General features: G+C 48.2%; 1 protein-coding gene across 16 annotated transcripts in view; it reads left to right on the top strand.

The window, feature by feature from the left end:
* Positions 1-27,040, top strand: part of AFDN (afadin, adherens junction formation factor) — a 1,598,291-nt gene that overhangs the window by 949,313 nt on the left and 621,938 nt on the right. For all 16 annotated transcript variants that reach the window (XM_085611917.1, XM_085611916.1, XM_085611915.1 and 13 more), the window contains one exon: positions 24,816-24,896. In XM_085611917.1, coding sequence (XP_085468043.1) covers positions 24,816-24,896 — 81 coding nt within the window. The remainder of the gene's footprint in view (positions 1-24,815; positions 24,897-27,040) is intronic.

Here is a 27,040-nt window from a genome sequence, read left to right as displayed (position 1 = left end):
GTTGCTGGAGTACAAAATAGTCCTTTCAAAACAAATATTTTATGCCATTTATTCTCTTTTTTCAAACTAAAATTATCTGTAGTATTTTTATTTGACAAATTTAGCAAAACAAAATGTCTCCTACTTTTTCATACGATGTGAATATGTAACCGAATTCTAATGAGGATCAGCAAATAGCATCCAAATTTTACTTTCGCTTGTTGAAGGGCCAATTAAAATCTCTAAACTCTGACGGTAGTTGAAAGGAAACCTAAATGCAAACTGCAGTCCTTAAGTGTTTCAATGGCAATATACATATTCATGCAGAAAAAAAAACGTTTCAAGACCATATGCAAAGGTGAGGATGTGCTAGTACCAGTAGTACTACTCAAAGTCCCAAACGTAGGAAGATTGAAAAGATGAGGGAGCGGTTCAGGAGTAAAGGGTAGATTTAACCTAATTGTTGAGGGGATCAGCACTCCTATCTGGCGATGCTCTTAAACGTGAAATTTTTGCCATTTGAGTGACACTTGATCTATTTTGCCTTAATTGGTCAAAGCAAGATTGATTTTGGTGCATTAAAGCAATATAACATCGTGTTGCAGTGGTTCGACAAATAAGATGGGCTGAGGCCCATTCTAAAGTAGTGAGGAATTGACAGCTTTTCCCCTACCTCTAAATTTACATTTTAATTTTTTTAAGTTTATTAAAGAATTGCTAAGTTACTTAAAACCATTTCAATAAATAATGGCCAAGATATAGTTGCATAGATCGATGTCTTACATAAACAAGCATTAAAAATGCAATAGGTCTCGCCTTTCATTAAATTAAAGCCATTTGCTTTGCTATACAATACAATTAGCAAAGCAAATGGCTTTAACTTAATCAAAAGAGAGACCTATTGCATTTTCAATGCTTGTTTAGTAATGTGACTCTCTCTACATCTCAAAAATGCATCACCAACCTACCTTCATTCTCTTCCGTTTTGGTCTTTCTCTACTGAACTCTTTCTAATAATTAAGTGCTTCAACGTCTTGTAAGCGCTATATGAATAGAATTTACAATTTCAATTATTACATCTTTGCAGTCATTGTGTAAAAGTGCTCATGATAACAACAGCAAAATAAATAAAACCCAACCAATATACCAGCCTACAACACGAGAGGGTTGGGAACTTTTACTTGAAAAACTTTCACAAAAAACGTGCAATGCACCTAGAAATCTGAAACTGCCTTGGCAATGTAAAATAAGATACCGTGGTTTGCAGTTGTATTTTTTTTGTGCTGGGCTTGAATTTGCTCTGTAAAACTACTCAAATCTACCATTTCACCTAAGTTTTAGGGGCGTGAATGAGACTGGATGGAAGGCGTGTCCCTTGCATTTCTTTGCCTCTCTCAAATGGTTTAAAATACTCTGCAACAACACAAACTTTGAAAGGGAACCAAATCACAAGAAGGAGGGGTCCGACGGGAAAGCGAAAGCACGCTGCCATGAGTGCGCGCGTGTGCACATCCCCACGCTAATTAAAGTCTGCTGTGGTTTTAATTAAGTGGACTAGGAAGGAGGTTGTTCAAATGCCTCCCGCCCATTTTAAACAAAATAACGCTGTGATACCTTGTGAGAGAGAAAGGTGTCAGCGGGATCAAATTGTCTCTCTAATTGGTCAAATTAGCCTAAAACTGCTTGCTAATGACACTTCACTCCCAGTACTCCCCCCCCCCCCCCCCCCCTCCCTCCCTCCCCCCGGGCCCCAGGAATCTATTAAGAAATTGTAGACCTGTGAATGAGGTCAACTGCATTCTAACACGGAGCATTCTGGAGGAGATGAGGGTTGGGAGGGAGGAAAGACTCGCCTACTCAATTACTCCAATTAGTTATTGCTAAGACCCTGCAGCAACTGGAGCACACGCAGTCCCTGCCAGCAGGCTAATTACAGCTGCTCTTGGCCATTTAGGAAACCCAGAGTAAATAAAGAAGCAGGCTTTTGTGAGGAAGGGAAGCAGTTTGTTAGATTGGATATCCGTCTTGGGCTCTGTGCGCTCATTTGGCATTTCTGTGAGGTCCAGGGTTGCTTCAGTGGGGGTGATCTGGCCGCATTGTTTCTTCTGTTAACGCACTAACTGCGGTTCATGCGTTTAATGCTGCAGTGTTCACTGGGCCTTTCAATGTGGGCTCCTCACGGTTACGAACACGTTCTTATTCAATCGCTGTGCCCTGTCAACGATTTAAATTGTTACGTCTAAAATATACTGCATCACACAAGAAGGAGGGGCCCGACGGGGGGTGGGAGGGAAAGCGAAAGCACGCCGCCATGCGCTCGCGTGTGCACATCCCTACACGTCTAAAATATACTGCATGACACAAGAAGGAGGGGCCCGATTGGGGGAGGGAGGGAAAAGGAAAGCACGCCACAATGTGCGCGCGTGTGAACATCCCTACACTAATTAAAGTAAACAAAGATGGCATCAGGCTGCATGTTTAGCTTTGTGAATGGCGAGAGCAGCCATCTTTGTCCCTCTGTACGAGTGCATTCATCTTTGGCTGAATTGATCGCAAAAGGCCCTCGCATGGCGAGAGCAGCGCATGCGCGCTGCTAACGCCAGACGAGACCTAAAAATAACAGGTTTAATATTTAGTCATTGCATTCATATTTAAAAATATCAATTTGTTAAAAAAGCGAGGTTCAGATGTATAGTGACCAGAATCTGCTGCAGTGTCGTACTGTTCCTGAAGCATAGTGTGCCCGTTTTCCTTAAGTTTCAGATTGGGTCTACTGGGCTGGAGGATTTGTATTGTGACGCAGTTTTTCCTCAACTTTCTGCAAAAAGTTAACAAAGCGGCAATTTAGCTGGGGTCCCTTGGGTCAAAGCAGGCCAGAATCTTCTGACTTCTTGAACGGATTCCTCTTTGATTAAAAGGCCTAGTTATTAGCTATCTCCTTTCTTCGTGTACAGAATTGCAGGAGCAAACTAAATGGGTCTTGCTTACCGGTCCCACAGAGGCAGCAGGCACTGGGGAGATTTCCACGCAGCCAGCGTGCTAGGTGATCTTTTACTGGTAGTAGCCCCTGACGATATCTTAAGAACTGCAGCTTGATAAAGGCTGGGTAGCCAATTGTAAAATATTTTTAGAGAGCAATGGCCTTATAATTTTAATTTTTAACTTTATTTGTAAATTTTTACATCAAACTGAGCGGTCATATACAGATTTCTTCAAGACAATATCCATCAACTTGTTTTCATTTCACACATTAGAGTCACGGACACATAGCACAGCTGAATACACTTTTCATGGCTTAGCAGCAGATACAGCATCATATACATTTAGGGTGACACAGGCACCAACATTTACATACTATCATCTCCATCAGTCTCCGCAGTCTGTTCACTACCTATCCCTGTTGAATTCAACAATTCTCTGCATAGCTCTCTCCAGCTTGCTTTATCCTCATCCAACCTTTCGTCCCTGCTGCAAGCTTTCATGTGCAGTTCCTCCACCTAAGACCATTCCCCCACGTCTCTCATCCAATTTACAAAGGAGGGGGCCCACTCACCCATCCAGCAAATGGCAACTCTCCGTTTAGCCAACACCAGCGCCAACTGTAGTAGCTTGTTGGCCATTTTCCTCTTCTTGCATTGCGGTACCAGCCCCAGAAGGCACTACTCAGGCGTAGCCTCCAGCTCAATTCCCACCCCTCCACGGAGCCGTGCTACTACCTCAAGCCAATGCTGATGTACTTCTGGGCATTCCTACGCCAAATGCATGAACTCAGTATGGGTTCCATGACATCTAGGACATTCATGCGAGCGGGAGGCGTCAATACGATGGAGCCTCGCCAGGGTCATATACACCCGGTGCAAGAAGTTATAACTTCAATCGGGCATTGCAAGACACCTTGCGTGTTAGCATACATACTCTGACCCACTCCCTCTCCAGTAACAGCACCTGCAAATCCTCGCTCCAAGCATCCCATGCCCTAAGCGCCATAGACCCCGAGTCCGCCCTCATGGCCTTGTACAACAAAGACACCAATCTACACCCCCCTCCACATGTTAGCAATATGTCCAAGGTCTCAGTGGTCTGGGGCATATCTGGATATGTGGGCCATGTCAACTTAGCCACTTCATCAGGCCGGCATATTGTAGATATTGCCTCTGTCCCAAACCAAACCCTTCACATGCCTGCTCAAACGTAAGGTAGGTATCATTTATAAATAAATCTGCCAATACCATGCAGTCACCCTCACTCCAAGCCTGGAAAGACGTTTTCCACCATCCTGCGCACAGGGACTGACTGCCAGAGGGACAATTCCGTGTGGAAGGGACCCTGCCCCAGCACTCGTTCCACAACTTTCTGCCATATATATATACCGTTTGCCTATAACATGTGGCAACTCCATGCTCACCCCAGCACCCTCCATCAAAATCATAGGGAGAGCCTCTGGCTGCACTCTTCCGGGTAATAAACGCTTTTCCCAGTGATCCCCCTCATCCAACCACTGCACCGATACTTAAGGTGTGCCACATAATAATAAAGATCAAATCTGGGTACTCCTAGACTACCCTCCTCATACCGTTTCTGGAGCACCTGCAGTACAACCCTACAACGCTTTCCTGCCCAAAGCAGGGTTACCAGGAGAGAATTTAGTAGTTGAAACATTTGGGAGTCCTGCTCCTCCATTGCCCACTGAGCGGCACACAGGCGCATGATTGGACAGAAAGAGTACCAGGTGTATAATCTCTGCTGCCATAAACGCTGGGTGTTCTGTCGCTAGTATCCTATCTAGATGACTGTGTGTGTTATGAGTGGGTGTAAAACAGGTGAATATTTTCTGAGTCTAGTGGTGCTCCCTCCAAACATCCCGGATGCCTAGGTCACTCATTAGTTTTTGCAACTGCTTAGTCATACGCGGCTTGGTGCCCCTTCGAGGGGAACATCTATCCAACTCCGGATCCACCACACAATGAAAGTCTCCCAGCCAGAGTAGGGGAGTGTCCAAGTCTACAGTAATCAAAACCTGTAAAGCCGCAAAGAAATTTGGCTCATCAATATTAGGGGCATAGGTGTTGAGTGTACTGATATCTTTACCATCTAGCTTGCCCTGCAATTGCACGTAATGACCTTCTACGTCTGCTTCGGCATACTGTTGTGTAAACGGGGCCCCAGGTGCCACCCAAATCAACACCCCCCTGGCATAGGTAGAATATGACGAGTGGAACACCTGCCCCCTCTACTTCTTGGCCAGGCGCCCCACCCCAGCATCTTACAAATGTGTCTCCTGCAAGCATGCAATCATTATGCTATGCCGCTTAAGGAGATAAAGGCCTGTATGCCGTTTGGCATAGGTGCCTAAACCCCTAACATTCCAGCTAAGGAACTTTACCACATCCGCCATGATCATACATTCGGACTACCTGTCTAGCAACTCGCCAGGACTCTGCACTCTTCTGCAATGACTCGCTCTCGTGCACACCACCACCAAAATTCACACAATAACAACTAAACCAACAAAGACCCCCCCCCCCCCCCCCCCCCCCCCCCCCACGGACAATGCTCGACTGCCATGACAGCCGATTTTGCCCACCCACCGCTCGTGCCAGGACATGCACACCATCCCACTAAGCCCAACATGGGCAACAAGAAAGCATTGTAACCCCCTTCCGCCCACCCACCACAAATCAATGACCCTGCTGGCATTCTGAAAAATACCTGCTTCGTATATGCTTAATCCAGACAACATCCCCTCCCCTGGGTCCCGTCAAACCCACAAGTAGCACTATTCCCCCCCCCCCCCCCCCCTCCCCCAGAGCGACAAACACCACCATACAGCATTATCGCACTCCTGCGTAGTAGTCATGAATCTGCGAGCACTGCTGTAGTCCTGCAGTCAATGATTAATCACTTTCACTGACACCCCCAGGAAGATCCTCCAACAAGGTCTTTGGCACGTCTGCTGTTGGAGTCTGATCCTGCGTATCCTGTTAAGCAGTGGCAGCTTCCAGCAAGTCGGTCTCCCTAGCACTCTCCACAAGAGGATCAAACTGCAGCGTTTCATCATCTCCCACCGTTATCCTCCGCTTCGACACCTCAGGAGCATTTTTCGATTCCATCCGATTCTGCTTCCGTCGCTGGCCCCCGTCCGGCCGTGTGCCCCATCATCGCTTCTGACTCCTTGCTTCTCCAGGCAGCAATCCATCACCATGGATCTCCAACCACTCACAAACATGTTCCAGGGAGTCAAAGAATTGCATCAAGACAAAGAGAGGGGGACCAGGAGCCAGTTGAGGTCCAGTGCCCGTGCTCCTAACTAGAAACATATATTCTTAAATGGGGACACTGTTCCTGTAGCGGGGTACAGAAAGTTACCCACTCGCTAAGAGGGAGAGAAAAACGAGAAAGAACAGTGAAGAAAAGTGTAGGGCCTCCTAGGTCTTGGCACCTACTTAAGAGAGGGGAGAACTAGTCTGCAGGCAAACGTATGAGATCACCTTCAGCTTGGCAGGAGACAGGAGCACATATTGCATGTTCAGTTCTCGCAGCTTATGTATCACACCCAGGAAGGATTTCCGAAGTTCCTGAACTTGCTTAGTATAATCCGGATATATAGTCACTTTATTGTTTTCATACTGCACATTCTGGTAATCCCTTGCCACCCTCAGAATGCAATCTCTATCCCGATAGTTGAGAATTTTAGCTACGATAGCTCGTGGCTGCGCCCCCGGTGGTGGGGGAGGAACGAGAGCCCAGTGCTTTCGTAACCACAGTCATCTGCGCCACCTGCTTCTGCTCCTTCTGCTATATGCACCTCCGCACTTGTGACGTTATCAGCTACCTTCTGGAAGTCCGCGCATAGTTGGTTCACATCCACAGATACAGTATCTATTCTGTCCTCCAGCGCCTTGCTGGAGCCCTGTATGGCCGCCATGAGTTCCGCCTTGGTGGGCTCCGTGCTCTCTCCTCCCGAATCCCGTTCTGTCCCCCTAGTCTGTCTGGTCAGGCTCTTGGGGGTGGGGGGGGGGGGTCGGGGGGGCAAGGCGTAGTATACTGCGTGATAGTATTTGTCCCAGTCGTCTTCTGAGGCTTGTCTTTGACCATTGCGCCCGCTCGCGCGCGCACCTGCCAACACGGCGCACATACCGAGGGTCTTCTCAGCGATGGTCCACTAATCAATCCAGGCCAGCAGGTGCAATAACGCACAGTGACAGCAATCCAGGTGAATGGCATACACTGCCCTTCTGTCCCAGCACAGAAGTCAATGCCAGTTCCAAGCCTGCCCTAGCAAGTCCACACATGCAGCAATCCAGATCGGCAGGACCAGAGCTAGGGCACCGCAATCCACAGAAGCAGTGAGCGTGGAGAGGTCAAGATAATGCGCGGCAGCTCTCGGGCTGCTCCCTGTCATGCCTCCTTAGGCCCCAATTATGCGCTGGTTATTTTTCGCGGGTCCCACATGCTCACCAAGGGCACCGCAGCAAAGCCAGTGTATCTGTGTAGATGTCCTCAGCCCCCTCAGTCCAGCAATGTTTTAGGCCTTTGAGCACAAGAGGGCGGGGCCCGATGGACATTGACCCCTCCTCCCCCCCCACGCACCACCCCTAGGGCTAGCAGTCCCCGGCTCAAGTTTTACTGCTCCGGGGTGGGGGGTGGGGGCGGGCACCAGGTGTGGACGTGGCTCCCAGACACCCCTACCAGGACCAAAGCAGACTACTCCGCCCTTCAGGCTCTGACCGGTGGAGCTGCGCCCTCCCCAGGCCCACCCACCAGTACCAGCCAGATGCCCAGGCAACTTCGCTTTCCACAGTCTGCTCCCAGACGCCGATAACAGGCAGTGCGTCTCGGGAGCTCTCCACCTACTCACCCGAGTTTCAAGATGAGGCTGCTCCACCATCAGGCTCCCAGGAAGGCCGCTCTCTCCGGCAGGATCTCGAGGCCGTCAACTGCGGCCGGTGGCAGCCAGGCGGTCAGGGGGCACAAGGAGGGGGCTTAAGCAGCCTCGCTCACATTCCTCCGAAGCAGATCACCCCGACGAAGCATCCGGTCGTTGCAGTTCTTCCCACGTAGGCCCAAGCTGCACTTGGCGCAGCACCGGGCCTCAGCTCGCCCAGGAATGATCGGTGAGACCCAGGGGGGGCTACCTGAGACCTTCCCCCACGTAGTAGTAGTGAATTCAGCGGGGTACCGAGGAGAAATGCAGGATTTCAGGCTGACGGATGGAAAGCTAAGGAGGCTCACGTCCCGTCGGCCAAGTTGCTAGGCCACGACCCGGCTTTAAAAATTTTAAGCGTCATCCACCCATGTGCTCTTTTTGACAGGATGGCCGTGTCCTCAATGACAGATTACATTTTTAGTGACTTCATAGCCAGACGCTTAAATGTCTGAAGACTAGTAGGTGTATAACAGAGTTGTGTAAGGCCTCTGAGGTCAAGGGATTCTTGTAGGTAGACTTTTGCCAGTGACCTGGTTACGGCACTGTAGGTCTTTTCATAGCCTGTGGTTCAAGGTGTTTGGTTTAACTTTCTGAAATTTGTTCCTGCATATTATATTTGGTCCACGCATGGCTATTGGCTGTTTTATCAAACTAAATTCTAATCTCATCTGTGCAGATGAGGTGTAACTTGGCCGAGAAAAAATAATTCTAAAGTACAGGTGATTGTGGTGTCTAGGGTGCTGGTGTCCTCTTAGCTGTTCACTTCGGTATGAAATTGTTGGCAAGGACTTTGCAACTTCGATCAGTAGCTTAAGGGAAGGGCTTGCAAGTTTTTTTAATTCAGGCTTTTGAGTGCTATAGCCAGGGCCTGACCTTTCCTTTGTATCGCCGCCTCCTGGGCTGTGAAGGGGCCTTTCTGATTGATGATAACCCCGAGGTAATTGTACTCCTCCGTGCTTTACAGGCGAGTGTTACCCCATAAGCTAGCTTGTATTTGAGATTTCTTGTTATTGTAATCCATGGTTTTTGTTTTGCCAAGATTGATCGTCAAGCCGTTGGCAAGTGAGTAGGCCTTTGTTTTGTATAGTAGCCGTTTAAGCCCAACCCGAGTGTGACTGACCAGCACCATCTTGTCGGAATAAAGAACGCTTGATATTACTTTGCCGCCTAATTAAGGAGTGTTCGGCCAGGTCAGCCAAGAAGGGTTAAATAAGGTTTTGACCAAGTGTGGTTGACATTTTACAGGAGAGGTGTGTTCCTGCGCCTATCTTGCCTTGCACCCATGTGTCACTAAGCAGCATGTTCAGTAGGTTTTGCTGTATTTTCCAGCTTGCTAGCTTCTTCCACAGCCCCCCCCAGTCCACGGAGTCAAGGGCTGCTTTAAAGTAGATGCAACAGAGAAATAGCGGTGTGTTGGAAGTGCGTGCAGTATCCATTAGTAGAGAGATTGCTAATATGTTTGTGATCGTGCTGGATGACTTTAGAAACCCTGTCTGATTGTATGGTATAAAGACATTGCCGGAGACCCATACTGTTAGCTCATCAAGCACAGTTCTGGCAAATCATTTAGTGTCGCTGTTGTTCAGAGTTATTAGGTGATAGTTTGCTTGAAGGGACCTGTGTCCACCCTTGAAAATTGGAGATATGATTGAGCCTTTCCATGACGCAGGGAGATTACTTTTGCTTATGATCTGAGTGAACACTGGTGCTAAAAGTTCTCCCCAGAAGTCTGGATCGTGTTTGAACACCTAAGGAGGTTTCTGTTAGGGTCCGGGAATCCTTCTTTTCGCCATTTAGATATTTGCTTTTTGATACTCTAACCATCCTCCCAGGGCTGCCCTTCGGCTTGTGCTGTAATTGAAGTTCCCCAAGGATCCATCCCGGGGCTTTCTGTTGCTTTTTGGTTGAAATTGCTTTTTAGATATTGTGCCCATGTAGCTTCAGTGATGTAAGAGTCTGTGCCTCTGTGGTCTTGTTTGAGATGTTGGTTCACAGTAGCCCAAAATCTAGTACCCTTATTGTGTTTCAAGTCTGTGTTTTGTTTAGCCCAGAGTACATCTCCCTGATCTCTTTTTATTGACCATTTTAATTTCTTGGTCTGTGTTTATGTTGTCTTAGAGCCGCGATGGTGGTCAGGTCACCTAGTCTTTTCCGCAGAATTCAAAGAGCATAGTTTATTTCAGTTTTATGCTCCCAGAATCTAGGATTGTGTGTTGCACAGGTACACTTGGTTGGCAAAACTGAGTTTATCTTGTGCATGCATTTCCCGAAGTGTTTCCATGAGGGCTTCCCACATATTAACCGCGTCAAATTCTATACCGCTAAGATTTTGGAGTATATCCCGTTTGATTGCAGGCAGTTGGTGTAGTTATAATGTGGCTGTAGTTTGTAGTGTAGGGTTTGTCCATTGTTTCAACAAGTCTCTGTGAAATTTGAAACAAGTGGATGTATTGAAATATAGAAAGAGATACAAGGGTGTAATCCAGATCCCGACATGTGCTGGTTCTGTTGGAGTGGAATGTGGTGGCCGGAGGGTTATCTTCTGGGAACCTGCCATTCAGAGCCCTGAGGATTAGATGTTCGAGATCTTCGAACAATTGGCTCCCAGTATTTGTTTGGAGCCCAGTCGGGTATTTCACATAGCGCGGTTTGGGCTATTGCTAGGTCACCAATGGATGTGTCCAGTAGATGTAAGTTGAAGACCCCAGATATAACCAAGTGCGTTGAGTCTTTTTCTTCCGCTAGCCTTGTTAGGTCTTGCACTATCTCTTTCCAGTCTTTGGGCTTGCTTTTGGGGTGAAAGTAGATGTTAATAAGAATTAAATCAGCGGCAGCGCCTGTGATTAAGATGGTACATTTTGTTGCATTAATTCATATGGATTTGATGTCCAGGGCTGTTGCCAAGACTAAACTGACTATCGAGATGTAATTAGCCAGCCCACCTGAAAGGTGCCCGTGGTTTGCCCGTTTCACAGCTAGGGTGAAAAAGTCACATAGCCTTTGATGTAGACTGGATCGGCCAACCAGATCTCCTGAAGGAAAATTATATTGAAGGACCTCAAGTAATTGCACAAATCCAGGTCACTTAGCTTTGTGTTTAGGCCATTAATGTTCCAAGAACACATGCAAAGTAAATGGGAATTGGCTCAAACTAGTGGCTCCTGGGCTGTTTGTGGTCATGTTGTAATTTGAGAACATCTGATTGTTCAGACTACATCCCTTATGCCTCCTGTGTGGTCTTTCATGGACAATATGCTCTTTTGCCCTGTGAATTATGTATGCTGAGAGTTCTTTTTTCCTGCTGCCCTTTGCACCCTTGAGCACTGATGTGGTTTCTCTTTGTCACTGATTTGGCATAATTTTGTGGCCTTGGGGAAAATGGGGTGAGGGGTAGCCTGATATTTGGCGTGGGATGACCTTTATTCTTAATTTTCTAAGAGCTGGTTCTTCTGTGAGGACTCTTTTTGTGATGTCTGTTGTGGTCCTTGTGGTCTTAGTTACATCACCGCCTAGTGCTTCGTCAGAGCTTTCAACCCTTTATTGCCATGAGGTCTTTTGATGTTATGTTGCGAAGTCTTGGAGATGCTGCTTGTCATCGGAGAATCTTTCCCCTATTTAGGACATCATAGCTTCCTCTAGAGACATACTCTGAAATAAAGATTAGTGCTAAAGTATTGTCCTGATCGTATTCAGTGTTTGTCTTGTAGAAGTATTGCGGTAGTTGAGGTGCATTCTTGCGCGGAAGCAGCTAGCATGTTGGTTTCTGTGGGACCCCTGGGTGCTGTGTTGTGCTGAATGCTGATTTGGGTATCTGAACTGGATCTACAGTTGTTGAAACAGTTGATGTTTTGCCAGTTTAAGTTGTGCAATTATTCTGTGTAGTGATGGCATTTTCAATTCTTAGAGCAAGAAATCTCATGTGCTGGGTCGGTTTGTCTATTTGGAATCTGTTGTAGTTAGAGCAGTGAGGCCCTCTTCTGCATGTTTGTGTTGATGCAGACTTTTTAAAGTTGATATTTGATGAATTAATTAGTCCAGGCAGTTCTCCCGGCAAGCTTGCTACTGGTGAGATTTGGTGGAGCACAGCCGGCTGTTTGCCAGGGCAGATGTGGTTCAAGTCCAGATCAAGCTATCTTGCGGTTTGCTCATCCCCTTGTTCTTCTGAATGGGCGGTTTGGACCGCTGTTATGACCGGTCTTGTTTTTGTTTTGAAGAGGGGATAAAATTACTTTTGGCCGCCAGATGTTTGTATTCTGCCCCTTTCTCCTTTGTGCTTGTCTGCGTTTGGTGTTTTTCTTTGTCCCTAGTCCGCTTGGCCAGGCTTGAGAGGTTTCTGTGTCTTGCTGCTGCACCGAGGTCTGAGTCTCCCTTGAAGCTCTCGTTAGATTTTGGTGGTACATCCGACGTATCCGACGTATCCGTCGGGTTCCTGAGTTTGTTGCAGACTGCTGAGGTTGGTGAGATTGGTCCATGTGCCTGCTGGTGCCTTCTGTGGTTGGGATAGTGTCTGTGGGAACCCCAGAATTTGTAGAGCCTTAAATTTGTGGTTTCTTCCCAGGTTGTTTGTCTCCCTGGGTCCTTGTGTTTTGTTTGAGATCAGATAGAAGATCATTTAAGATTGTGGGGACAGTTGACAGCTTGTCGACAATATTTGTACACTGGCGTTTTATTTGTGAGAAAGAGGTGTCATCCTATACGATTTTTTTCATGGAGTTTAGCTCTCTTAATTTACAGTCATTCCCTGCCACGTAGACTGCCAGAGTATTGAGTATTGAAAGTTGAATGTACATCTTATTTGACTGAAACTACAGGGCTTCTACAGATACCTGGACCATGTTCAAGAGGGTCGCCCATGCGGTATTCGCGGGAGATTGTTGTTCTGCACTTGCCTTGCATTTTCTGCCATCAAGGCTGTGTTCAGAACTCAGCTGCCATGGTGTCTGGGATGCTTTGTTCGGAACCTGTGTAAGCTGCAAGTATTTCATCCCATTCCGGTGTTTTTAGGTGCAGAGTGGCTCGCTATCTTTCTCTTCAGTTTCCTCTTGGGCCCCGGGAGGTCCTGTATATGAGGTTCCTATGCCACCCGGTCGAGGGCTGGGATTCGAAGTACTGTTAAAGTTCCCTGTGCTGTTGAGTGTTATTTGGCTGCCCTCAGAGGCCATGTTTGACCAGTAGGTGGCTTGTCTTCTGCTGCTTACTTTTGTGCAGGGAATGCTCCTGTTGTGTTCTCTTTAGCCTTCTTGTAGGGAGCCTGAGATAGGCTCTCCCTTCCTTGAGGGAGTCAATGGCTCTGCCACTTTTCTATTTTCCTCGTCAGAGTTTTGTGCAAGGTTTGCAGTGATGCCTGACAGTTGAAAAGGGGTTGAAGTATCCGGTTGTTTAGAGATTGGGGACAAGGGAGGTGGACCAAGTCTATTGGGGGAAGGATATTAAAGTATTTTAGTCCAGTGAGTTTTTCATTGCTTCAGAAGAGCACCGATCCGGCGTCTTTTAATGAGTTACATTTGGTGAAAATTTTAAACTGATTAGAGCAGGCCGCGTACTTGATATCAGGGCAGTTCCCAGAAATCCCTTGGCATCCCGTTGTACCAGCCGGTTTCAGAAAATCTATCAGGGGTCTTTGTACCAGGTTTTGTCTCAGCTTTTGGTTTTCCTTCTTTTGTTTTCTTTACCTTGACAGAAGTGCCGTTTTCTCTATTTTCTTTGCCTTTCTTCCTCTTTTTGCAGCTGATAAAGGCTAATCCCTAGTCTTTCCCGTTCTCCTGTTTAGACCACTGTCCTGTCTGCTCGTGTTTGAAAATCTGGGCCCCTGAGACCCTGCGCCTGATTGCCAATGCCTAGTCGGTGATTGTAGCAGTTGTGCAATAGATGCAGGGCCTCCTTTCTTCACTCTGATGTGTCTTAATAGCGACCTGTTGTCAGGAGCAGGGAAGTTGCAGCTTTCCTTAGATTTGCGGCTTCTGAGGTTTTCCGTCTTTGGGTCAGAGGCAATGCTAGTAGACGTGGCCCTAACAGGTTTCCTAAGGCCCTTTTTTTGGGTCCAATCCCAGACCAGACTTTGTTGTCTCGCTTGAGGAGGATATCCGAAAGAGAAAATTAGTTATAGATTCCTTACCTTAGAATTACCCCCAGGCGTCAGACTGGTTCCCTTAAAGTTTTTCGTCAGCAGTACCCCGGCGCATCGAAAGGTGGCGTCGGTCAGCTCTACGTTCGCCGTTGGCATCGTGGTTGATGGGATGATGTCTACGTAGCGACTTAGACGCCACCTTTGCGGACGTCCGTTCTTTCTTTTTCCGCGCCAGCCAGCCCAGATCTGAAGAGAGCGGTACCTCCAGTCACTTTTCGGCTGACTTTTTGGTGACTTTTGTCAACACCGTTTTTGAGCCTTCGACTCCTGGTGCACGTCAGGGATGCCCGGTTTCAAGACTTGCGGCTCCTGCAGCCGGCAGATGTTGGTGATGGAGCCTGTTTTGCCTGGAGCGTGACCATGATCCCAAGTCGTGCACCGACTTCGCGGACCATGAATCCGAAGTCTTTGCGGTAGCAGTCCCGAAAGCTTCTCCAGGACTGGCAGTCGGCTCTGTGCCGTTCAAGGTCCCGGTCGCATGGGAGGTTGACGAACCAGTCACCGAGCCACCTCCACCAGTCTTCTTCAAAGTCTTCGCACTCCTCGGGTAAGTCGAAGCACTGGAAGAAGTCGAAGAAGCATCGTCACTCTTCGACTTCGCCCTGTCGGTCAGCCGACGCAACGAGCGATGCGGGTGGTGCCCCTCCTGTGGGTCCGCATGCGGAGCCCTAAGGGGCGACTCCCAGTTACCCTCCCTTTTTGAGACCCGGAGCGACCCCTGCCCAGCTTCGCACCCTTTAGGAAGCGATGCATGCCATCTTTGGGCAGCCCGACTTCGCCGGTGCACCTTCGCGCCCCGTGGACTCGGCTAGAGGCCCTGGGCCTTCAACGCCTGCGGCTGCAGCACCACAGAGTCCCCTTGGATCCAGTCCTGGATCCGGATCGGCACCAGTCGACCTGATTCCACCTCACCCTGCGCCGATTCCACCGGCACCATGTCTACAGCCGACGCCGGTTGTGTCCCCAGCTGACGTCGACCCCGGCCTCCTCCCTGCACTGGACACGAAGCCGGACAGGCGCCGACCGATGCCGGATCTGGCGCTGATGGGTACCTTTGTGCCCTTGTTCTACCCTGGTGCTCAATCAGGTCAGATTGGCAACCAGAGGAGAGTGAGGATCACTGGGAGGGGTCTGAAGACCCTCTAACTGACCAGTTGGGGTATGAACCAGACTGGAGGGAGGAACTAGGAGAAACCAGTGGTCTAGATACTTCCCCAGACTGTGGCATGTCGTCTCCTCCTACCGTGGCTATGGAAGAGGGAGCTTCTTATGCAGTGGTGTTGCGTAGGGCGGCCGATGCTCTCAACCTTGAGCTTCCTTCGGTGGCAGTCAGGACTAACCTCCTGAGTGCCACAGCCGGCAGCGAGCTCTTCGGAGCCACTGCTGCCTGTTCAATGAAGCCCTCACCGACATCCTTTTGAGCACCTGGTCCAGACCCACCACAGGGGCTTCTGTGGATAGGATGATTGCCCGACGCCACCGCCCGGCCCTGGGCGAACCCACTTTGCTCTCCCAACACCCCACCTCTGAGAGCTTGGTGGTCCAAGCCTCCACATCCAAAGGTGCATTCCCTAAAGCACCCCCTGATAGGGAATCCAAAAAGCTGGACCATCTTGGGAAGATGTTTTCTTCCTCCAGCTTGGGACTGCATTCAGTAAACACCGAATGTCTGTTTCGGCTGTTATACCCGCTCTGTGTGGGATACGGTGGTGCAGGTGCTACCCCAGTGCCCAGAGGCCGTACTCTCCCGTGCAGTTCCCGAGGGGAGAGACGCAGTGAAGTTTACCATACGCTGTGGACTGTACACCGCCGACTCGCTAGGTAGGACGATTTCAAAGTCGGAAGCCAATCAACGCTATACCTGGCTGAGGTCCACTTGCTTTTCTGGGGATGTCCAAGCTACCCTTATGGACATGCCCTTTGATGGCCGTCGCCTGTTCGGTGACAAGGCAGACAGCACACTAGGGTGCTTCAAGGACTCACGCCCTACGGCCATGTTCTTGGGCCTCTCCACCATTCGCCCTGCACAGTCTGCTTTTCGCCCCTTTCGTGGCTACGAAAGGGGTGCCCCACCACGTTCCACAGACCTGCGCAAGCTGTTCAGCCTCTGTGCGGACAGAGACTTGGGAACCACTGGCATGGGTCTGGGTGCCAGCGAGCCGGCCAGTCCACCACCACCTCCTCTGCAGCAGCCTCCATACCCTCTTTGTCTGATCTTCCAGGGCCACAAATCGCCAGTGGGCGGCAGGATTCGCCATCACCTCCCCACTGGCGCACCATCACGTCAGACATGTGGGTTTTGCAGATAGTCCGAAGGGGCTACTCTCTCCCCTTTGAGACCCCCCCCTGCCTTGCCACCTCAGTACAATTGCATGTCAGAGGATCATCTGGCCCTTCCCCAACAAGAAGTTATGTCTCTCTTGGCCAAGGAAGCCATCGAGCGAGTTCCTGCCCCAGAAGTAGGTCGTGGTTGCAAGAATTTATGTCTCTCTTGGCCAAGGGAGCCATCGAGCGAGTTCCTGCCCCAGAAGTAGGTCCTGGTTGCTACTCCCTCCAATTTATGGTACCCAAGAAGGACAAAGGCCTGTGTCCTATCTTGGATCTCAGGAACGTCAACTGCTTCCTCCGGAAGGAGAAGTTCAAAATGTTGACGCTAGCTCAGGTCCTGTCCACCCTGGAGACTGGATGGTAGTGTTTGACTTGATGGATGCCTATTTTCACATCCCCGTCCTGCTGTCCCACTGGCACTATTTGCTGTTCATGGTAGGCCACAAGCGTTTTCAGTTTACTGTGCTCCCCTTTGGCCTTACCAGATCCCCTCAGGTGTTCATGAAGGTGATGGCGGAGGTCGCAGCTTATCTGCGCCGATCAGGGGTTCAGTCTTCCCCTATCTCGATGACTGGCTGTTGAAGGCGGGTTCGCCCCAGGCTGTCGTCTCCCACCACCAGACTACGGCTGACCTGCTGCATTCGCTGGGGTTCTCCATCAACATGCCGAAGTCGCACCTGACTTCCTCTCAGAAGCTCCTCTTCATCGGAGCGGTTCTGGACATGACGCAGTTTCGGGTCTATCCTCCCGAACAGCGAGTCCGGGATATTCGGGCTATGATTCCGATCTTTCAGCCTCTATCCCGGGTTTCATGAGGGTGATCCTCCGGCTACTGGGCCTGATGGCCTCCTGCTTCCTGCTGGCGGATTATGCCAGATGGCATATGCGGGCTCTACAGTGGGACCTGAAGTTCCAGTGGGCACAACATCAGGGGAACCTGTCCGACTGTGTCCAGATCTTGGAGGGCACTGCACACCAATTTCAGTGGTGGCTAACGAACCAGGATTGGGTCGACAGCAGATCCCTCTCCCTTCTCCATCCAGAGTTCACAGTGGTGACCGATGCATCCCTTCTGGGATGGGGCGGCCACATGGGGGAAGGATCAGAGTCCTCTGGTCTCCGACAGGGTCCGGGTTCCACATCAAGCTTCTGGAGCTTCGGGTGATTAGTCTTGCACTCAAACCATTCCTTCCCTCTGTCCAGGGAAGAGTAGCGCAGGTGTTCACGGACAATACCACTGCCATCTGGTACTGCAACAAACATGGCGGGGTGCAGTCATGGACCCCATGTCAAGAGGCTCTCTGTCTCTGGACATGGCTGGCACGTCAGGGTATATCCCTTGTGGTTCACCACCTTGCAGACTCACTGAACGCCAGGAGCCGCAGGTGCATGATGGATCATGAATGGCCTCTTCACTCGGAGGTGGTGCAAGGTCTCTTTCATCAGTGGGGAGAGCCTTGGTTAGATCTATTCGCCACCGAACAGAACGTGCAATGTCAGCAATTCTGCCAATTGGAATTTCCAAGACGACACTCCCTCGGCGACACTTTTTGTTGCGAGTTGAGTTGCAGGTCTTCTATACGCCTTTCCGCCTATACCACTTCTGCCAAGAGTGCTGAAGAAGATCTGGTGCGACCGGTCCTAAGTCATTCTTGTTGCTCTGGATTGAGCATGAAGAGTTTGGTATCCCGAACTGCTCAACATGGCCATCGATCCTCCGATCCGACTGCCTCTTCGGTAGGATCTTCTGTCGCAGCAGCAGGGGACGGTCCTCCACCTGAACCCCTCCACCTCCTTGCGTAGAGATTGAGCGGCGACACTTGACAGATTTCGACCTTCCTCCCGAAGTCTGAGATGTTATCTTGGCAGCCAGGCGTCCCTCCACTAAGACGGTATACGCCTGCAGATGGAACAAATTTGTGGCATGGTGCACAGCAAAGTCTGTGGATCCCCTTTACGCCCCTCTGTCTGAGGTTCTGTTATTCGTTCGGCCCAGCAGGATACTGCTCTGGGCACTCTAAAAGGCTACCTCTCGATCATTTCAGCCCTTCTTAGGCTTCCTGATCAGCCTTCCCTTTTCAAGTTCCCTGTTGTAAATCACTCCCTTAAGGTCATTATGTGAGAAGTTGGCCTGATGTATGATGTCACTAGTTCTAGTGTACACCTTTTATCAGTCCAAACAACCCTTATGGTGATTGGTTGTAAAGTCAACCTTATAGACCAGCTATCCTAGTGGTAGCATGGACAAGAGCAGTCTTAGGCTAAACTCTGAATGGCATGTGAAGCCAGCTGTGATACCATATATAATCCCTTGAATACCAAATGAACAACAGATATATATATAAAATAAAGTGTATTTATTCTAGTCAAACCCTCAGCACTCTTTATGAGATTAGAGGTAAGTACAACACAGTCTTATTTAAGCATACATTAAGTCACACTGGTAAGTAATACAGTTAGGCCCTAGGGGCCACGCAAACCATATACTAAAGAAGTGGTATAAGGAGCACTGTCACGGAAATAGGATAGGCCTAGGCCTAGGGAATCGCTGGGGCTACACTACACTAGCAACAGTTGGGAAGTGGGAGGCCCACGGGATTCAGGTGCAGAGTGGAAACACTCACGCGTAATGCGTAAAAGTCAATAGAATTACTAGCAGGTATAAATTAACAGTTTAAGGACACTTCTGAAGCAGCTAGAGAGTCGAGACTCGGAAACTAGACCCTAGGATAGTCACTACCCTTGTGAGCACCGAAGTACCCAAGTTACCTAGCCCACGGACTGCGGGTGCATAGGTGTGAACTTGCGTCGGGTTTCGTCGTGGACTTCTATGGATGCCTGAAGGAAAGTTGCTGACAGGCGGTCAGTGAAGAGGGTCCGGTGGATCCCAAGGCTGGGATCAAGAAGAGGGGATACCTGCAAGCAGAAGGGACAGAGTCAAGGTCACTAGCCAGTGACCACGTGGAACTAGGAAGGAACCAGGCGATGTCGTGAAGATTGCAGGTGAAAGGTGAAGCTTGTCGCTGCAGCCACGGGTACCAGGAGACGTCGAGGACGACCAGGACCAGGAGGCGAGCTGTCGGCGGGGTCGAAGTCGAACTAGGACTCACCAAGCCTTGGCAGGCGGAACCCACGAAGAACGGAGGACTTGCTTCTGGTGCAGACCAGGAAGGTCTGGGGTGCTTCTCTTTTGCAAAGAAGCGGGATCCAGTCTGGAGGAGCCAAACCAGCAGTGAAGATTTCAGGGTGCGTTGTCGCAAAGGCCACTAGCCAACGGGCAAGCAACCGGACAGGCGCGGCAAGCAGGAAAATGCAGAAGGGCCCCACGCAGGACTCGTGGAGTGTGGGGGGCTGATCTTCGGTGCAGATGGTGCTTGGGGTTGGGGCTTCTCAATCCCCGGTGCACAACTTCGAGGGTGCCTCAGAAGCTGCGCTGGAAGATACTAGCCACTTTTCCCAGGTAGCCGGTCCCACGTCTCTCGTCGCCTCCACGGATCTCAGCTCGGCTGTGGATGTGGATTAGGGTCGGAGAAGTCTGGAAGTCAAGGCTCTGGTCGGGCTCTGCAGTCGGTCCCTCGTAGAACTTTAGCAAAGCAAAGGGTAGTCTCTTGATGGTGCCTGTTTGCACAGGGTAGCCACTCCTTGGCCACAAGGGAGATTCTCCAGTCTTCTTCTTTCGTCGAATGTCGAAGGTCCAGAGTTTCTGTTCAAGTTGCAGGTTCAGGATAATCTAATCTCCTGGGGCCCAGCTACCACTCTTATCCAAATCTGGGGGGCTGGGTTACCTGCTAGGTCACGCCTTATGGGTGGGACCTGGGAGGGGGGTGGTTACACCCCCTTCCCTTTGTCCAGTTTCGCGTCAGGACTGGGGCTGGAGTGCCCCAGCACCGGTTTGAACTGGACTATGCACGGGACACCTTGTGTGCCCCAGGCATGTCTCATTCTTTTCATCCCTCCCTGCCCCAATACACTAAGGCCTGTCTGGGGTGGTGCTCGCACCTCCCAAGGCAGGAAACCTATTCTCCAAGCCTCCCTTGCCGGGATCACTCCCAGCAGCAGGAGGTCAGACTCGTGTCTGTGGCAGCAGCATCCATTTTGTGATGCTGGGGCTCTGGTTAACTTTAACCGGGTAAGTAGGTTACAACATGTCTTCTCCCTCTAGAAGGGAGGGATAATATCCTCATCCCCAGAAATGGGATGGGGGTATTATTCCAAAGTGTTAGACACCTTACACGACATGTTTTGATAAAGCCAAACCATAGTTACCATAACCGTTTAAGATTATAAGGCACTTTAAGAGTATATGGTAGGCTATATCATAGAACAGCTATAAGGACATGGTTCCGAAAGCTGCAGACAGGCTCAGCTCATGCTAGAGCACCATCTCACATGTTACCAAGCACTCTGCCTCCAGGATTGTTAAGGCCTGCCATAGGAGTGGCTGATAGGTACACGTGTCTATATGTAAGTTAGGTATAGGAATACTACACCTAAGCAAGGAGTGATTACACGACCTTGCCCCAGCTGAGTGATCAGCCAGTTGTGTCATAATGGAAGGCCAGGCCAGGGGTGGCATAATACATGCTGCAGCCCCTGGTAGGCCTAGGGTACACCTATGCCCTGGGTACCTAAGGTACACTGTTCAGGGGCCAATAAGGTGATCCTATCCAAATGGGTTATGCACCTAAAGTACATAGTATCAATTTAGAGAGAGAGCAGCAGGGCTGTGGGTCTGATTAGCAGGCCCACAGCCATATCTAAGTCGAAAACCAGTAAAGCAAAAGCAAAAAGTGGGGGTGAACATAGAAAGCAGATCCTACTCTCCTACACATTACTCATCTTTTTCCTCCTGTTCCCTTTGTAATGCCTCAGTGGGACTTGAACTTGGTTCTTACGTATCTTATGTGCGCTCACTTTGAGCCTCTACATAACTGTCCTCTCAGGCTTCTGATTTTAAAAACTGCCTTTCTGGTGGCCATCATCTCTGCTCGCAGTGTGAGTGAGCTCCAAGCTCTTTCTTCTAAACCTCCTTTTTTGGCTGTTCATCCGGACAAAGTTGTCCTTCGAACTTGTCCTTCCTTCCTTCCCAAAGTGGTTACTTCTTTCCACATTGGACAGATCATCACTTTGCCCACGTTCTTTCTGCCTCTGCATCCTTCCAAAGAAGAGGAGAGGCTCCACCGTCTTGATCCAAAACTTGCGCTTTAATTTTATTTGGATCGAAGAAAAAGCAACTCCGGGTGGATGACCAGCTCTTTGTTGGCTAGGTGGGTGCAAAAAAGCTCGGGCCGTGCACAAATGGACCATTTCTAGATGGGTCGTTTTGTGCATCAAAGCTTGCTATTCCTTGGCAAAGAAGGAGCCTCCAGTGGGGTTACGCGCCCATTCCACCAGGGAGACAGCAGCTACCACTGCTTTGGGACGTGGAGTCCCCCTTAATGACATCTGTCAGGCAGCTATGTGGACATCGCTGCACAGGTTCACAAAACACTACTGCCTGGACAGCCAATTCCGGATAGACTGCTTCTTTGGCCGTTCTGTTCTCCAGGACTTTTTGGTGTGAACTTGGTTCTCAGACCCACCTCCCTGCTTGGTATTGCTGAGGTATCTATTCTAAGGTAAGGAATCTATAACTGTCTCTTTCAGATGAACAAGTTACTTACCTTCGGTAGTGATATAATCTGTAAGAGACCTAGATTAGTTATAGATTCCTTACAGCCACACGCATCCTCCCCGTTCTGCGAACTGATTTCTAGGGTGAAGGACTTCCTTTCAGGGCCCTAGTTTTGTGCACCAGTGGTCGGTGTCTTGCATGGCTCTGCACTTCTAGCACGGAAAGTCGTGTACAGAACAGACGACCGCGTGCGAGGGCGACGTCTAAGTAGCTACCGCGGCATCATCCCAGCAACCACGATGCCAACGACGAACGCAGAGCTGGCCGACACCACCTTTCGACGTGCAGGGGTACTGCTGACGTAAACTTTCTGGATCCAGTCTGACCCCTGGGGTTAATTCTAAGGTAAGGAATCTATCACTAATCTGTCTCTTACAGATATATCATTAACGAAGGTAAGTAACGTGTTCTTTTTTCTGCGACCTTTGTGGTTCGTCTGTACTGGGTGATGTGCCTCGGTTTACAGCTGTTGGGCATCTTCACAGGCCAGGCCAAGTCTGCTGTTTCTGTGGATTGTGCTGGTATGGGCTTTGCCCTGGTTTTCCTATGCAGGGTGTCAGTTCGAGAGTGCCGACATGCCCCCTCTACAAGGACTTCTGTTAATGAGGTAGAGGGGGGGGGGGCACGAGTACACTGTTTTATCTTTGTGTCTTGTCTTGCCCCCCTGAGCTGGGTTCTCTCCAGGTCCTCCACACTTGTCAAGGATCACCTGGGGGATCCCAGATATGGCGTAGGACCACCATAGGTGTTAGTTGTACTAGAGTTTGAGGTTTGCAGTTGGAGTATAAGGTGAAATACCCATCTCTCAAGCCGCACCTGACCGATCGAGCCGCTTCCAAGACCTGGGATGCCCACTGCCAGTAGCTCCAGCTACTTTTCCCACCTCATCTGTGAGAGCAGAGCCTGAGTGGAAATGGTGCGGTCCTGAGGGATGTGGGGCACATGAGCCGTCGGCTGGAGAAGTCCAGCGCCCGCTGCATTGGTGGTGTGCCCTGTTGGTGCTACTGACCCGCCCTCCCGAGGTGGGGATATGGGCGGCGGTAGACTATAGCTGCTGATTTACGACAACCGCAGCTGTTGTCCTCTGCTGCTGTTGCTACTGGCCCGCCCGCCGAGGCTTAACACGAACCTGCATAAGTCAGCAGGTCGGGGTGGCTGACTGACGCTGCCAGGTGATTAAGGAGCAGTCAAGATGCTGATTCTGGCTCGCTACCTTGCCTCGCCGCGTGCTGCTTGTCGCTCATTCTCAAGGTTCCTCCTCTTCCGCTAGCGATTTGTTTTACCAAGCAGTATATTTAAAACTGTGTCGTTGTGGCACTAAAAAAGCAATCCTTTATTTTAGTATAGCTCTCATCCTCCACAAATGGAATATGATCACTCATTAATCCATCAATGAACTCTGAACTTTCAATAGTTTATTACGTTCATGTAAAAACTCGGAAATGAAACAAGTAGAACAACCCTGGGAGGGCTTTTCTTGACCCCCACTGCACTGGTGACCAGACCCTCAATATATGCACTAATAGTGCAAGCCAGGTGGGGCCTTTTCCAAACTAAATACGCACAGTATTTCCAGTGGCAATCGAACCTCTAGCATGACACTTTGGAACTAAGGATTACTTCAGAAACCATTTGAGAAGTTTGTGGGCCCTAGTGACAGTCTTCTACAAAACCCCTTTCACAGCTTCCCACATCCCTCCTTGGTGTAATGTTCTAAAATATTTTTAAAGCATGACCCAGTAACTTGAAACGCCACTGGACTAGATCTAGACATGCATGCATTCCCCGAAGATCAGGAAGTTTTAAATAATAGGGTCGCCTCATGTTTTGGGCAAATAAAAACACAAATTATACCTTGGAAGGCTGCCTTCAGACATTGCCCAAATCTTTTCAATGATTTGCGTTTAGATTCACTTGAAGAACCACTAAACACCAAGAGGTACATTGTAGCCCCAGACACGATTGTTCCTCATTCACAACCCACTGCCCACCCTATCTCAAAAGCCCCACAGACCAGTATATTTTGAGTCAACAGCTAGAAGATGGCCAGAACAGGAGTCGATACTCTGACTCCATTAGGGGATTAAAATCACTCGTTAATATGTCATTAGAAAGAGGAAAGAACATCTCCTTGCCGGTAAAATCCTTCATATCCCAAGCCTTTTTATTGGATGTTAAATAGACTGCGGTTCCCTGAAATATGCATTTGACAGCAGTGATTAGGGTGGTGCTGTTTGTTACTAACTTTTACCCAGTTGCACCAGCACACAGGAGCTAGTAAAGCATTATCTTAGTAGTAGTCCATCAGCAGGCATGTTGAAGCAAACGTTAAACAGAGGCTCAGTAGATGTGACTCAGAAGTGAGATTAATAATTATACCTAAATGAATTTATTTAAATGACTTTAAAGGGCCCTGTTAGGAATAGTAGCAGAGGATTGTCTATTTTAGAAATGTAGCCAAAGTTAGTAACCCTGCTTCTGCTTATCTGACAGTGTTCTGCAAACAAGGATACTCAAGCAAGCTGATTTGCTGGTTTCTGACTTTAGCAAGGTTTCCAGGTTCAGTATCCACGTATTGAATTCAGGCAAGTGTGATTATTCAGACTGATTTACACTTACAAGGTTTTTCCTCATCAGGAGTTGCTTATTGGAGTTGCTTATTTTGAAGGCTAAGAACAGTCCACTAACTGCTCTGCAGAATATACTGGTGTAAGCTACATTAAATCATCTCTATGTTGGTTTTGAACAGACCTGAAACAGCATCTTTTTCCCCTCCTCAGCTTCTTAAAAAGGATCCAGAGATCATCACTGTGACGCTCAAGAAACATAATGGAATGGGTCTGAGCATTGTTGCTGCTAAGGTAAGGCAGACCTGCATTTTGGAATGTCTTGAGCCCACTGAAAACTTTAATTGTGGTGACAGGTGAACATCAATACGAAATCTTTTAGCGATTGAAACATTTTGTGGTTTTCAGAACTAACAAATAAGTAGTTGTAAGGTCTCTGAAATATGGCTGTGGTGAGAGTTTTAGGATAGTAAATACATTACTCAAGCTAATCTGGAATCACATTCAGCATTAAAACAAAATGATATGCTCTCCTTGCATGCTCATTGATATTATAATCCTAGGTATGTGGTGGTTCTTTTATATTCGAAGTAGTTTTGGTTTTCACTATGTGAACTCCCTCATAAATTTGGTAATACAAGATAACATTTCTGTTGATTCTTGAGCTTTAGCCAAACAGCACAATCATGAATGTGATGAGGCCTATTACTTATAAACATAGTTTTGTGAGCAGACTTTTTTCCAATGTCTTTATTCACATTTTGTCAGTTATTACTAGACATAGTGTTATAAGCACTCATCAAATCTCAAACAATGTCACATTCAAGTGTGCAGTTGAGAAAATCCCACCTTAGGTGATGGGAGAAGTGTGGTTGGCCATATTCGCCCGAACAGCGGGTGGAAGGGATTTGAGATCTTCCCGTCAGTGGGGGGGAGGAGTATCCAGACTCCATCAGAGCCGTACATGGAGTCACATGCTACAATTTAACACCTGATCCACACTCTGTACGACCTACACTTATCCAGGTCAGTCAGCTTTTGTGAGCAGACATAATTACAGCTATGTTGTCGCAGAAACCCGAATGCATATGTATTTTTTATTAGAAACTTCTTTTCACCTCAAAGAAAGTGGACCCAACTCCCAGAGAACCTAAGACTGGTAACCAATCTGCTTCTATTGCAAAAGACCCTATAGATACCTTTCCATATTACACTGCCACATATGTAATTCTTATTACTGTCCCTGCTCATTATCTGTTAATAGTAAAGCACTTTGTTGCCCTTGCTGCTAGCTCTGCACTACATAAATAACTTTAGTAAATCAATAAAATAGATGTAAACTCTAACCGGAATGACAAAATACCTACTGTCCATAGTAAATGGATATTTGTAGGAATATGGGTGTTTCTGAGGTGTTCGGTGAAGTCGGTATAAAAGAGCAGGAATGTGGCTATTGGAATTGCTGCGAACATCCACAGAAACGAACACCTAATTCATTTTAGGAAAACTACTCTAACGACCCCAAGTATCAAGGGTGAACTTTTACAATATAGAAAAGTCCATGTAGGAGAAAAAAACTAGATGTGCAAATGCATATTTGTACAGTACTGACTTTTGTGAAATATCTTTACCAGTCATTTCACAAGAATAATTGTACCTAAGGTAATATAAAGTATTTGAATATAAGCTCATTGTCAAGGAAAAATGTCATTCCTGTAAGACATGGTCCTACAAAAGGGAAATTGAAGGGCATTTTGGAGGAGTTGGTTGCTAAAGGCATTATTGAACTTATTGAATCTTCCCCTAAGGTGTCTCCAGTTGTAATTTTGCTCAAATGCTTTGGAAAATTGAGACTTTGTGTTGATCTCCTCAGTCTTAATAGTTCAATATGGATTTATCTGCATCATCTGCCTAAAATGCATGAGTTGATATCAACTCAGAAAAGAGCAGATGCAGAAAAGAACAGATGCAGAAAAGAGCAGAAGCATTTTCGACTCTCAATCTTGCCAGTTCCTATCATTTGGTAGTTTTAGAAATAGGTTCGAGACTTCTTAGTACATTTATAACACCCAAAGTAATGTATCAATTTAAAAGGATGCCTTTTGGTCTTGCAAGTGCTGCTTCAGTAATCTAGTACATTATGAAAAAGACGCTAAGTGGTTTGGGAGAAGCAATAGTCTTTCAAGGTGATATTAGTTTTTGACAAAGAAAACTATCAACGGGACAATGTTTTTCAAGCATTAACTGAAAGTGCCATAGAGTGGTATATTTTGGTCACATAATACCCTGGGAAGCTATTAAACCTAAAGAGTCACACGTGAAAGCCATTCTGGAAGCTCTTTATCCTAAGACTAAGGAGCAGTTTATCGCTTTCCTAGGTCTTAAAAGATTTTTATGCAAAGTTTGTGAAGAAATATTCCTGTAAAGTTAAACCAAAG

Source organism: Triturus cristatus, chromosome 6 (assembly GCF_964204655.1).
Source record: "Triturus cristatus chromosome 6, aTriCri1.1, whole genome shotgun sequence".
NCBI lineage: Eukaryota > Metazoa > Chordata > Amphibia > Caudata > Salamandridae > Triturus > Triturus cristatus.
The sequence above is the reverse complement of the archived record's forward strand: the minus strand, read 5'-3'. Positions and strand labels throughout refer to the sequence as shown.